This window comes from Neltuma alba, unplaced genomic scaffold (genome assembly GCF_004799145.2).
Source record: "Neltuma alba isolate B1F8T4 unplaced genomic scaffold, ASM479914v2 tig00012694_pilon, whole genome shotgun sequence".
NCBI classification, from domain to species: Eukaryota; Viridiplantae; Streptophyta; class Magnoliopsida; order Fabales; family Fabaceae; genus Neltuma; species Neltuma alba.
In genome coordinates, this window is record NW_021637121.1 from 417,395 (window position 1) to 431,000 (window position 13,606).

The following is a 13,606-nucleotide window of genomic DNA, read 5'->3' on the forward strand; positions in this document are numbered from 1 at the left end:
ATAAGTTAATTCACTTCTTGTGTTCTCCTTCCTATAAAGTAGCATATATTTAAAAAATAAAATATAAATTTGATAACAATGGGGAAAGAAAAACATCCTTATCTATTTTAGTTTCGGGTGAACGAAAAACATCCTTCACTATACTCATCATGTGCTCAGAAGTTAGAATGAACATGCCGGGTCCTTTTGTGCGCGCGCGCACACATATATATATTTATATATATAGTTCTTAACTTCTTTAAAAAAAAAAAAATTAATAGTTTGCTTTAGTTATTAGCGAATCTTAAACAAGAGTACTATTTAAATAGTACGACGATGGCAACATTCAGTTGATTAATTTGTTAATAGATCTCACATGGAACCTTAACATGCACTAGTGTTTTCTTAATGCTGCCTTTCAATTCTGAATTATCTAATTTATATTACTCTATTAACCCTATGGATTCCCCTACCTGCCTCACGGTTTTGATAGCCTTTTTATTCTCACATGTTCATCCCTCATCCCCAATACTTCGAATGTTACGCACAGAACTCTATATATTACTACATTTAGTCCTAATTATAAGATTCAGTTGACTAATTTGAAGAGATTAAAGAAAGATATTAAGTTAGTTATTTGTAATAAATAGGTATTATCTTTTCTAAAATATCTTTACTAATCAACTATGTTGGCTAGGACTACAATTATTAGAAGGATTATCTTGGAAAAAGAATACATAAATATGAGAGATAAGGTGGATTGAAGTCTTATATTTAGAACCAAAATAAAAGTTAAACAAAGTCTTATATTGAGGAGCGGAGGTAGTAATATATACAATTCACATATATAAAATTAATCCATCTCACCTTCAACATACTTAATCAGCAAATTTATTTCTTTTTTCCTTAAAGCACATGACATCTTTCCCTCCTGAGGTCATTAACCACAATTTAGTACTTCAAATTGCACCAACAACGTCAACATGACAACATCATCATAATTATAATAATATGTTTGTTACATATGATGTTCCTTAATTCAATATATTCTCCAAACTCATATAAAACGCAGTAAGATGTCATTAATCATAAATCACAGAGAGTACAATTGTTGAAAACTTGATTTTTTTAAAAAATATTTGAAATTCATGCCGTAAATAGCCAATAATAATTTTCATCATCCTGTCAAATGTTAAATCTTGACTATGTGGTATGGACGCACACTTCAGAATTATATTGATAAAAAATGATCACAATATGCATGATAGACCACTTGTCATTAAAATTATGATGGGAACAAAATTAATTATTAATTAAATTAACGTCAGTCGGATTTAATTAATTAGTGTTGATTAAACCCAGCTTTTACGATTACCCTTTAAATTTCTCGTGGCCCTGAAGGTTTCATCGTTTCACCATTCCCTTATGAACGCGCCGGGGGCAGCATGCAGCACCACAGGGTCACAATGCTCCGACCTCCACGTCATCAATCATTGGACCCTCAGCCAATCACACACCCTCCACGTGTACTACACGATGCCGTTTGCCATCTTTTCCTTCCCGTCGAAGCTTATTTTCCAATCTTTTTCTGGGACCCACTTGCTCACGTCACCTCAATCCACCACTTAGTGCCGGGTGACTCATAAGGCAAAATGCCTCTCCATGACCGAAATACCCCCGAAGGTATTACTAATTACTTATGTCTACCCCCATTCTCGGCTATATAAGCAAACCCACCCTCACCCCGTCCCTTCCCTTTCCCCCTCCTTCCTTCTAACCCCCCTCTGGTAAGAACAGAATCTCTGCGTCACAGCCATGCTGTCCACTCTTCCCCCTTCTGATCCTTTCCTCAATAACCCCTTCTGGGCCTTGGACGGCTCTTTCCCTACTCCTTGGGAGGGCCCGGGCTTCAGCCCCAGTCTTCTTTCCTCCCCCGTCAAGCCGGTCGGTAAGTCCCAAACCCATGCAGGCTCTGATGCCGATGTGAAACACGTGGCGTCATCCATTCTCGACGAGCGGAAACGGCGGAGAATGATATCGAACCGGGAGTCAGCGAGGCGGTCGCGCATGCGAAAGCAGAAGCATCTAGAGAACCTAAGGTCTCAGGTGACCCGCTTTAGGATCCAGAACCGGGAACTCAACAACAGGTTGCAGTTTCTTCTGCATCACTATAACCGAGTGATCACGGAGAACCAATGGCTCCGGTCCGAGCAAACCCAGCTCCGACAAAAACTTCACGATATAACTCAAATTTTGGCCCTCCAGCCCTTCTCTTCGTCTGCATGGCCATGCAATACCACTCCTATGTTCGCGACGGAATAAGAAGAAATGATCATGATGATTAATTAACCAACTAAGTAAAATCATAGAATACGGCATCACCAAATATTATAGTTAATTCTAAGAGTCAAGAACTTGTCTTCAAGTTGTCTGTGTAAATTAAAAGTAGCAGCTAGATAAATATCAGTCCCCCTTTTTTTTTCCATCTTTTTTGGGAAAATAGAGAGAGAGAGCGGTTTTGGAAAATATCGGGCTACGTATTTTCAAAACCAGAGAAAGTTTATTATTAGTGATTACAAGTGTTATAGCTACTAGCTAGCTAGTTTGTCAACATATATATTAAGTTGATATTGCTGTTTTGCCCTAATTATTCCAAGTTATAGAGCAGCCCTTTGTTAAGCTTTGAATTTCCTGCTATATTAAATTATCACGCTCTTTTCTGTGCTGCACATTCCAAGACTCTAGATGGAGAGGACGACCCATGAATCAGAACATAACGCAACACAATCTGAAATCAATGATTATAGATGTATATATATAGTAAGAAACCTAACCAAATTAGAGAGAGAGAGAGAGACGAGAAAAGCGTGCAGTCTTAAGAAAATAAAGTGGACGACTGAAATGACGGATATGCCCTCGGGATCATTACCAATTATGATAACCAGGGCCAATAATGTCAATTGACATATAATTAATGACATGAATATGATTAGATGTCGTTATTGGATGGCAAATGGTAGATGCCAAAATCATTGGTCAAGCAATGGTCTATTGAGGGAGTTTTCTTGCTGTCCAAGTGCACTTTGCTTTTTGAACTTTTTCATAAGAATTTGTCTTAACTTTTGTACAATTTGAAGCAACCTAATATTAATCAGTTTAGATTAAGAAATTATAGACTTTTTACAAAATGTTTATTATAAAACATGTCCCTATTACGTACTATTCATGGACCAACAAATGCGTCACTTTCTTTAATAAAACAAAGTACAGATTAACTAATACCTTTATTTATTTATTTTTCTTTGATGGGTTGATTGGGTTTTAGATCAAGTTAAATTGAGATAGGGACTTCAACCTTCAATAATGGAGGGGCGTATAATGCGGGGAAAAATAAGTAAATAAATAAAAGTGACGAACGACTTTAATTAATGCTCAAAATGTTTGGTAAAATGAAGGGGCCACATGTTATAATCAAAGACGTAAATCACTCACTAGTTAACAAAGAAAGTGCACCCGTCATTGTTAAAGCTGTATATTTAATTTACTCAAAGCTTCAAAGTCTCTATCCCTCTCTTGGGTACTTTTTCTCATTTTTTTTAACTTTTTTTAATTGTCCAATATTTAAGTGGACACTCAATTAAGACATATACAGTGAGGTGCCATGAATATCCCAAGCATATTACTCGTAACTTTGGCGTCCTTAATTATATTACGTGCGTTCTCGATATGAAGATTTGAACGATATATATGTACGTGTACTCCTTTAATTCCATAAAGCATTTCGGGAAGTTTCAACAGAATTAAGAAAAACTTAATTTTACATCATTTAATATATGTATTTTGAAAAAAAGGTCTACAGAATAGTACTCAATTAGGGATAAAATTATACACACTCGTATAATAAATTTAAAGAGGTGACTTGTACTAATGACCCCACCAAAAAAAAAAAAAGTACTCTCTTTCTCTTCGCTACCATCTAAAGAGGACCAAATCATGAGTATAGGGTAACTTCATGTTGTTGTTATCCCGCAAAATGTTAAGAAAAATGAAAAGTAAATATAAATTTAAACAATTATAAATATGGAAATATTCGTTTTAATTTAAAAATCAGGCATGTACTTGATCAAAAAGAAAAACAGCAAGGCATATATAAGTCTGGCACGTCATTTTCGATGATTTGCAATCAAGACTACTCATATTTGTAGCTATCTGAATTAACATTTACAGCTCATCGTTCAATTTCACTTGAAATGAAAAAAAATTAGGGTTTTCTCTTTTTGTTTTGTATAAGAAGTAAACTACTTTTTAGCGGTAGCTAGGGGATCACTCACTTGGAATGGTCCAAAGAAAGTGGAAATTAACTTGGAGGCCATCAGCTATTACCTAGAATCTACTCTGCTACTTTAATTTTGAAGCCCTCTCCCCACAGATCTCTTTCGATTCATTTTAAAAGTATTTTGTCCTTTCTTCTTTCTTGTTGAATTTTGCACGCTCGAATCGATTGATTATAGGCATCTTGGAGCAAAGTCTTTGTTAATAGCCTTACCGTAGTTTCCATCCCCATTCTACAGAGGAAGTGATTTTTTTAAGCACATGAAGTTTCAAGGGAAATTAATTCTCATGTATGATTGACCTGCTCAGCTAGATTTTTTTTTTGTCAGGATTGCCAATTACACGACGATTCCAGCAGATTACATGATTAATCATATGATGCGTATATACAAAGTTATATTATTCATAAATTATGAATAATTTATTTTATTTTGAACTCCATAGAAACGCATGCGAAAACATGCACAAGTTTATTTAAAATTGTAAGTTAATTCATTGAAGTTAAAATATGTTGAAAAGTAATTTACTGCTTCAAATAATATGTTACATACTTGAAAGTGCCGACATCATAATTCAATAATCATATAGAATGTGAGTAATAAGTCATGCTATTAAACATCTGTACAATGAACTTCATAATTTGCAGGAATTTATTTACACTCCTATATCTCACGGTTCTAGCTAGATGGTAGATGGGGTGGCGAGGGGTAGTTTAATTTCTACGTCGAGATTAAAAGTCACACGTCTTTTATAAAATTATTCGTTTGTTCTTTGGTTAATAGCCTCTTGATTTTAACTCTGAAATTGTTGTATTAGGAGGAGGATAAGCATAACTATATGATTGTTCAAAACCCAAGTATCAACCGATCCCGTCATGGAAGATCACACAAATAAAGAAGAGCTTAAGGGGAAGAAATAAGATAGACAAGACTTGGAGGAGCTACGAGAAAAAATATTATGATTTTTTAATGCACACATTAAAAAAATAACAAAAATAAGTTCAGCGAAAATACTTTTATTTATTCCATTGTAACGAAAATTTAAATATACACAGAGAGAGAGAGAGAGAGAGCTAATTCGAAGGAAAATGATTGACTTGACTAATGTTTATAAAATTAAAATCGGTCATTTGAATTGCAGATATTTTTAATTTACATTTGGTCAAATATTGAGAATTCTAGTAATTTCTGCACATATCACATCTCAAGGATCGATGAATTTGAATTTAAACTATTAAGTACGAAATATATAGTAAGAAAATTTCCAAGTTATTACATAAATAAAGGTGTGCAATATCTTTTTGCAAGTTGCAAATTGAGCTGCATACCTACTCTAGTTGTTAAAACCTACCAATTAATGTCTCAGCTGTTGTGCGTCATTTGTATAACCAATTGAAGTACCCGTCTACAATTAAATAAGTTTCACCAATACATTTATACACTGAGGTAATCACTTTTTATGCCCAAAAAGATGAAAAAAAATTCATAAATGACATTACTTTCGCTTGCTCTCATAATTTTAGAATTAGAATTTGGAAGGGTCACAGTGCAACTAGTGGGGGTAGGTTTTTGGTTTATACGCTGATCGTTTTAGAGTTTAAAAGTACGTTACATTAATTGATCCAAAATTAATATTTTAATTAAGTGTGAGTGCACTCCTTTAATTTATCTTTGGTTTGATTCGAATTCGTGTTCCCTTCGCTCCGAAGTTAATTATGGCCCCTGAGACTCATTAGAGAAAAGCTTCGTGACCAATTAAATCTAATAAAATATTTCTTTGACCCTATCTTCTTCTCTTTTCAACATCTCACTAAAGTGACAATACTTCTCAGTAGTTTCTAGGTAAGCTTGAGGAAGGTTCAGTAGTATAAAATTTTATATGGCTCTCATCAACGAGTTATATATATACAATGTGTTAATCGCTTTCATGCGGAATTTCCGAACTTGTTAATTTTATGGAAGAAACCTCCAGAATTTGAGGAAGGTGCTTAGTTGCTTAGTTGCTTTAATGATTTGAAGCGGTATATATCTTATCCTCAATCAAGATTCATAAAATTAAATTATAAATATATATTATAAATGCAGAGATATAAACGAGATAGATATGAAGTGAAAAGCGAAGGGTTATATAAGAAGAGAAGTTAGGAATGGAATGAGAAACTTATCCTACTTTTTCTCGTAAAAAGTGGTTGCACTATCTATACCTACTTAATTGAGCTTGCACTTGTCATGCTTTTATATATATTTAATTATATACAAATTCTTTTGGAAGACAAAGCATGATGCATATGGCTTATCTTACTATAACACTCTTCATTTTTTTTTGGGAAAAAATATTCTCTGTTAAGAAAATTTTAAGTTCATAAATGAGACATGTTGCTATCTAGAGATTAAATAATGTTCTGAACTCTTGTTAAAATCAGGGCCAAGTCCTGCAATCTCTTAAGAATGTTTTAAAGCTGAAATTGTACAAATTAATGAATGATAATTTCAATAGTATTTGAAATTACGAGTGGCGGTTGGGTCAATGTGAAAGGACTTACTATTAATACCCTTTAAGCAATATCTGATATGGATTTGTTGGTAATAAAAAAATATATTTATCTTTTTGGTTGCCCAACTATAAACCCCGCTTTAGTATTTGCAACGAAAATGCTTTACCAAAAAAATTATTTACGTATACATATTATAATATCTTTGCAATTATTAATTACTTCCTCTAAAGTTTAATTCTTAGTATAAGAGTTAGTAAAGGAATTTTTCTTGATTTTAAATATAAGATCTTAATCCACTTGATGTTTCAAAATTATAATTTTTTTTGCTACTCTCCCCATTCATTGCACATATTAAGAAAGTTTTCTATTCAAGAAATAGTATCCACTGAAGTGATTTAGAGGATCACTTTAACGAAATGAACACAAATTTTTATAAATAAATAATTGTCTTCATAACTCTACAAATATTAGTGATCTACTGATCTGGTTCTTATATTTAGAATTGTAGGGATTATTTTTTGTTTTGAGGTATATGTGGAATAATTTTTTTCCTCTTTTTAAAAATATGCTTTTATATTTGGATTCCATTATAAAGTCTTAAACTTGTTATATAATGGACTCGTCACTTTAAATGTCTCAATCTGAGATACGTGTGTGTAGCATGGTGGTTTGGGAGAGTTAAAAGGGCAAGTTTCATTGTGAATTGTGATTTGTGAATCGGATCTTTGAAAATTGACATGAAACTCATTATAAAACATACAATCTGTCTTATAATCAGCAAGAAATCAACCACTTGATGCCCATTGGTTGCCCAATCCTGTGGGTTTACATCTCTAATTTCCCTTCCCCTTTTACTATATTATTATTTATTGTTAATATCATCATTATTGTTATTGTTATTATTTGAAATATTCACGTTTCCAATTAACAATGCAAAATTTTCTAAATTCCCTACTTTGGGTAAACAGTCTAACTTGTTTAAATATATTTATTTGTTTTGCACGCAATTCAGTTTCTCCTTTTGATGTGAACATTTATTATTTAAACAGGGATTGATGCATATTGACATCTCAACTAATAATTTTTTTTAATGGAAAAATTACAAAAACAGAGATATTATTAACAGTGTCCCATCTAGTATAGCTCAATATCTTTAAAAAAAATTAATACTATGTATAATTTCTTTTAATAACATTTTAAAAAAGACCAATTACATACAATAAAAGCGACCGCGCTTTGTTAAATATGATATATTGACACCCACACACAAAATGAAGCTATTAGACGTAATTAATTTATTTCCAATTTGAGTTGCGGTGGGGGATTAGTCTTTACTCAATTGGGCTTTAAAAGCCTTAATTCCAGGACTACGTGGGTGATGGATTGGGCTCGCTCAGCAAGCCTGACCTGATGAGCTAGCCCAGTGTTCATCCTAACTTGAAGTGTATGTCAATCCAATATGAGTGGGGTATACATCCTTTAAATATTTAAATAAAACATTTATGTTTGTTTGATACATTTGTTTTATTTTATTTACTCTAATTTATTTATTTTTTAAATGGTTATATGAATGGGTCAGATTTGAACCCCATTAGAAATAACTCTTTCAAAAATATTTCCTGCATTCACACATATTCAAACTCTACATCCCATGTTAATTTGCCTAATTTTTTTAAACGTGTAAAAATTATTGTCACTCCTATTGTTACTTTTTATATTTTATTTGCAGATCAAATACACTTTAGACTTATAGTCGAAGCTGAATACTTTTCAAAAATAAGACTTCGGCCACAAAAAACACTTTTTGAAAATAAGACTTTGGCCCAAAAAAAAAGCATTTTTCGAAAATAAGACATTTTTTAAGCCCAATCTCATAAATAACATTCAGTTCCACTACACCATGAAATTTAGGGCTGTTCACGGGACGGATTGGGACCGAGACAGGCCAATCCCGGTTTCGTCTCGATGAACAATAACCGGACAGAAAATCTGTCCCGTGTCCTGGCCTGTCCCGGTGTTGTCCTGGTCCTTATCGGAACGAGACGGGACCAGGACGTCCCGAAGTTTTTTTTTTTGTTTTTTTTAATAAAATCTAATTTTTTTTAATTATATTTTTGTGGGTTTAGGCCTTATAAAAATATCTTTTTATTTTCTTTTTTATTTGTTTGGGCACTCTTAAACAAAAGCTCAAAATATTACATATAATAGTCATTAAAAACTCTAAACAAAAGTTTTTAACACAATAAAAAATTGCTAAAAATTCTAATCATCAATAATTTCAAATCATCAACAAATATAAAAACTCTAAATAAATATATCCATAGTTCCATACAATAGTCTCAAATATTAAAAAAATATGAAAAAAATGATATTATATAAATAGGATAAAAAATTAAAAAAATTAAATAAAAAAAAGGAACTGGGACGGGACGACCCCGTCCCGTATCTCGTCCTATCCCAGTCCTTTTTTTGTCCCATCCCGGTTTGTCCCGTCCTAAAATTTTTCGAGACAGGTCTGTCCTGTCCTAATAAGACCGGGACCGAGACGAGCCAGCCTTGAACACCCTTAATGAAATTTAAGTGCAATTATTATACTGGTTTTGTCGATTATTTAGCTAAAACTTTTTTTTTTATACTCTTGATCATCCTCCACGTTGTAGAGTAAAGATTGAAATTTATGAGACTAAGCTAAGTTGTCTTTGTTTGTTTGGCACATATTGTCTTTGTTCCGTTTATTGTCCTGCTGGATTTATCCCAAAAAATGTGCAATCACTTGTCTTTGTTGGGCTGAAAAATGCCCTATGGATCCGCCATGTCTCAATTGTCTAATGTTTAATTGGGTTTGAGCCTGATCCTGTATTTGTTTTTTGTTTTCTTGCTTTTTCATTTTCTCTCACTTATATTTTATTATTATAATTTCTCATTTTTGAAAAGTCTATATTTATTTTGATTATTTTTTCCTTACAATTTTAGAATTCTAATAAATTTTCATAATACATTAAATTTAAGCTGTCTAAATTTATTTTAAAAGAATCCCTAGGAAAGAGAGGAAAGGGAGAATTAAAGAGAAACGTGATTTTTATCAAGTTTATCTGTTATCAAACGCAGGAAAAAAAAACACACACACACACACATATTGCCAACAAACGAGCATATAACTTTGTTAGTACTGAGATACAAGGAATTGGAATAATCAAACCATCACTACTTGTGATCAAACAAGAGAAATTGTTCGTCAAACCTCTGCTTTGGCCTAGCTATATTTGATAATTATTATATTGTTAATAGATAATCTGAATCAGATATTTAAGGCGTGTGAATCAAACCCAGAGAAATTAGATCCATGTTTCGTAACTGAGTTCTGGTTTCAGTTCATCTCCAAATACAAACGAACGACTTCTCTCTCTAGGAAGACGAGGAAGCTCAGAGAGTTTCAGAAAGTTACCATGCCTTACATCCCCAGAAGAACTCTTGCATGAGAATATGGACTTGCTTTTCCTCATACTCGAACTAAATCCACCACCTTTCTTCTTGTTCTCGATCGCTGATTTCCCAGAAATTTTCTCACTCTTGGTGATCTCCTTGTAAGCCACAAGAAAAGGATCTTCTTGCCACCTGAATCCCTTCCCTGAAGCAGCCCTTCGCGGAGGCATAGCCGAAGCACATGGAGGCAGAGGAATCTTCATCATCTCCTGCAGACTCTGAGTTGCAGATTGAGCTTGAAAGATCGAAGAAGACGACGATGTTGATGATTTGAACTGGTTTATTCCTTGAGGGGTCTTGCAAATCCCTGGTTCATCTTCCCAGGAAAAGGGTATGCTTCCATGCGAAAGAACCTTTCTGTGACTCATTATCACAACCAGGCACAAAGCTCTGATCTGAGATTATTGGAAGCAGAGAAAAACAGAGTACATATGGGTTTTATAAACCTATTTCCATTCTCTAACGGAAGATATCTAAAGGGCAAGTGAAACAAAACGTAAAGAGGAAGGTAGTAATAAAATTCTGGAAGTGAATCGACTTATGGGTGTATTGGGGTTTTAATTATGAGAAATTGTACGAGTATTTATTGTTCGTCACGAAAAATGAATTTTCGATACGTGGGTAGGTGAAGCAGGTGATATGTATTGAATAATAAGAACAAAGATTAAAACTTTCCAAGTATTTTGCAATATAACAGACACACTTTGGACATGTTACATTTGTACTAGTAATTAGTCAAGTAATGTACTGATGAGCTCATGATAAATTAATCATTTACGTAGACAAATTTGCAGGGCATTGTCATAGTTTCTGGTGGGCAGGCTGGAAAATCATGCAACTTTGAAACTGACAAATAATTGAGTTCCTAAAAGCTTATTTGCTGTTGGGTTTTGTCAAAGAAGGAGATGATAAAAAGTCTGAAACAATGAAAAAAGATTGTTGTGTGTGAGTTCTAAGCATTGTTGAATATTACTTATCACCAAACACGTATGATGAAATTATTGAAAGAGACATTGTCTTGGAGTCGTGTGTAAGAAAAGGAGTTGATAAGGAAGAGATTATTGGAAGGATCGGATATGTTTGTGGTCAGAGAGTCTGTGAGTGCATCTATTTTGGGAAGTTCTGTGGATCAATTTGGAAAATGAAAGTTTGAAAAAACAAATTAAACATTGTTTTCCATTGTTGATGCTAGATAATTAAGACTGAGAATTCAGAAAGCTACTAGGAATGGACGTTCGTACGGGAAGCTTGTCTTATTATTTGTGTTTTGTACAAAGTAAATCATTTTCGTTTGGGTCCTGATAGCTTGAGTAATCAGCACAAAATGGATACTTCACCTGATTGGAGAGACAGTATTAGTTGAACTGTTCCCACTAAAACTTTTTGGATAGATGTTATTTTAATTTGGCTAATTTATTAAAAAAAAAACTTGAATTATAAACCATGTGGGAATAAACTGTTTGGTGAATTTACTTAAACTTTTAAACTAGTGCAAAAATTCTTCATAGGGTTAAACAGCATTTTTGCCCCAAAGTTTTTGAGAAACAGCTGTGGGTGCCTGAAAAAAAATTTTTGGTGCAATTTTGTCCCGAAAGTACTGAGGATGTAGTAAGTTTTATCTGTCCTAACAGGGGGGGCTATACGTATCCAGAAGTCTTTTTTGGTGCAATTTTGTCCCGGAATAGTAAAAAAAACACAACAATTTCATTCTATCCTAAATTGCCAATTGACTCTTATATAATATATTAATTTATAGGTTCCTTAAATTAGTCTGAGAGAAAATGATAAGTCGAATAAGTAAAGTAGATTAAAATCTTATATTTAGAACCAAATCTAATTCTCAACTTGCTCTTATATTAAGGATAAGAAGTATTCATATATATTTTCATTTATTTTTTTTATCATAGATATAACATTTTTCAATTTTATTTATTATATAAAAACTAAACATACGTTTATTTTATGTATTGTATTGAGCTTTTGAAATGATCACTCAAGTAAGTAATAGCTTATCAAAAAAGTACTGCTTATAAATTTTTTTATATTTTATATTAATATATTCTCTTACCATTTTTGTACCCTTTATCAACCAAAGGGTTAAAAATATTTGTAGTTTGATTTGGTTTTGTTCCTTTTTTTTTTAATTGAATGTTTATGGATGACGATGATGAAAGAGGAAATTTTTATTCTTCTTCAGATTTATGTTTTGTCTACATATTGGGTAATTGTTGATCCGGCTTTATAGTTATTTTTGTTGATTGTTCATGTCTTTATGAACACCAATGATGATGACAAAAGAGAAAGAGGTTTCTTTTGTCATTTTTTTTTTAGTGTGATGATGATGTAGCATCTTAGGATGAAATAATATAGCAACATAAAATATAAGAAAATTTATAAGCAACACTTTTTTAATAAATTATTTTCTTGAGTGATCATTTCAAAAACTCTATGCAACATATAAAATAAACATATGTCTACTTTTTATATATAAAATAAATTTGAAAAGCATTATATCTATGATAAAAAGTTAATAAAAATATAGATGAATACTTTTTATCCTTAACATAAAAATTAATTGAGAGTTAGATTTAGTCATAAGTATAAAATTTTAGTCCACTTTGCTTCTCATATTCATCATTTTCTCTCAAACTAATTTAGGTAACCTATAAATTGATATATTATATAATAGTCAAGTGACAATTTAGAGTAGGGTGAAATTACTATGTTTTTTTACTACTTCCGGAGCAAAATTGCACCGAAAAAAATTCTGGATACCTAAAGCTTCTTTTTGAAAACTTTCAGGGTAAAAATGCTTTTTCAACTCGGTCAACTAATGTTGACTGTTTAGATTTGCTAGGACAGGACAAAATTGCTGCATTTTTAGTACTTTTAGCACAAAATTGCATTAAAAAATAACTTCCAAATGCCTGCAACTCCTTTTTGAAAACTTTCTGGAAAAAATGCTGTTTAACCCTTCCTTGTATTATGTTTGGATTAGTGGGGATTTGGGTTGGATTTGAATTTAAAACAATCCATTATTTGGATACATAAAATGATAAAAATTTTATGGATTTGGATTTGATCCAAATTTAAGTAAATTTTTTATTACAAATTTCTTAGAAATTAAACTACTTGAATTGGAATTCAAACCTTAATCTATCATGTTATGATAGACTAGTTTTTTTGCAAGATCCAATTGAAATTTAGGCAAACCCTTGGGCTCAACTCAAGCAAAAGGTAAGGCATTTAATCCAGCTCCTCCTTAACGATACTATATTAGGCAAGTCAAATCTATAACAGACCCTCAAGTGTTTAATC

At 32.4% G+C, this 13,606-nt stretch overlaps 1 protein-coding gene across 1 annotated transcript; it reads left to right on the forward strand.

The window, feature by feature from the left end:
• The first annotated feature begins 1,747 nt into the window (after positions 1-1,747).
• LOC114729961 (bZIP transcription factor 53-like) lies at positions 1,748-2,658 on the forward strand. The gene has a single exon (XM_028916982.1). The coding sequence runs from the start codon at positions 1,795-1,797 to the stop codon at positions 2,299-2,301; it is 507 nt and encodes a 168-aa protein (XP_028772815.1). The 5' UTR covers positions 1,748-1,794; the 3' UTR covers positions 2,302-2,658.
• The last annotated feature ends 10,948 nt before the right edge of the window (positions 2,659-13,606 follow it).

What these genes read in the sequence shown, in the direction of transcription:
- LOC114729961 (XM_028916982.1), top strand. Translation starts at nt 1,795, where the DNA reads ATGCTGTCCACTCTTCCCCCTTCTGATCCTTTCCTCAATAACCCCTTC.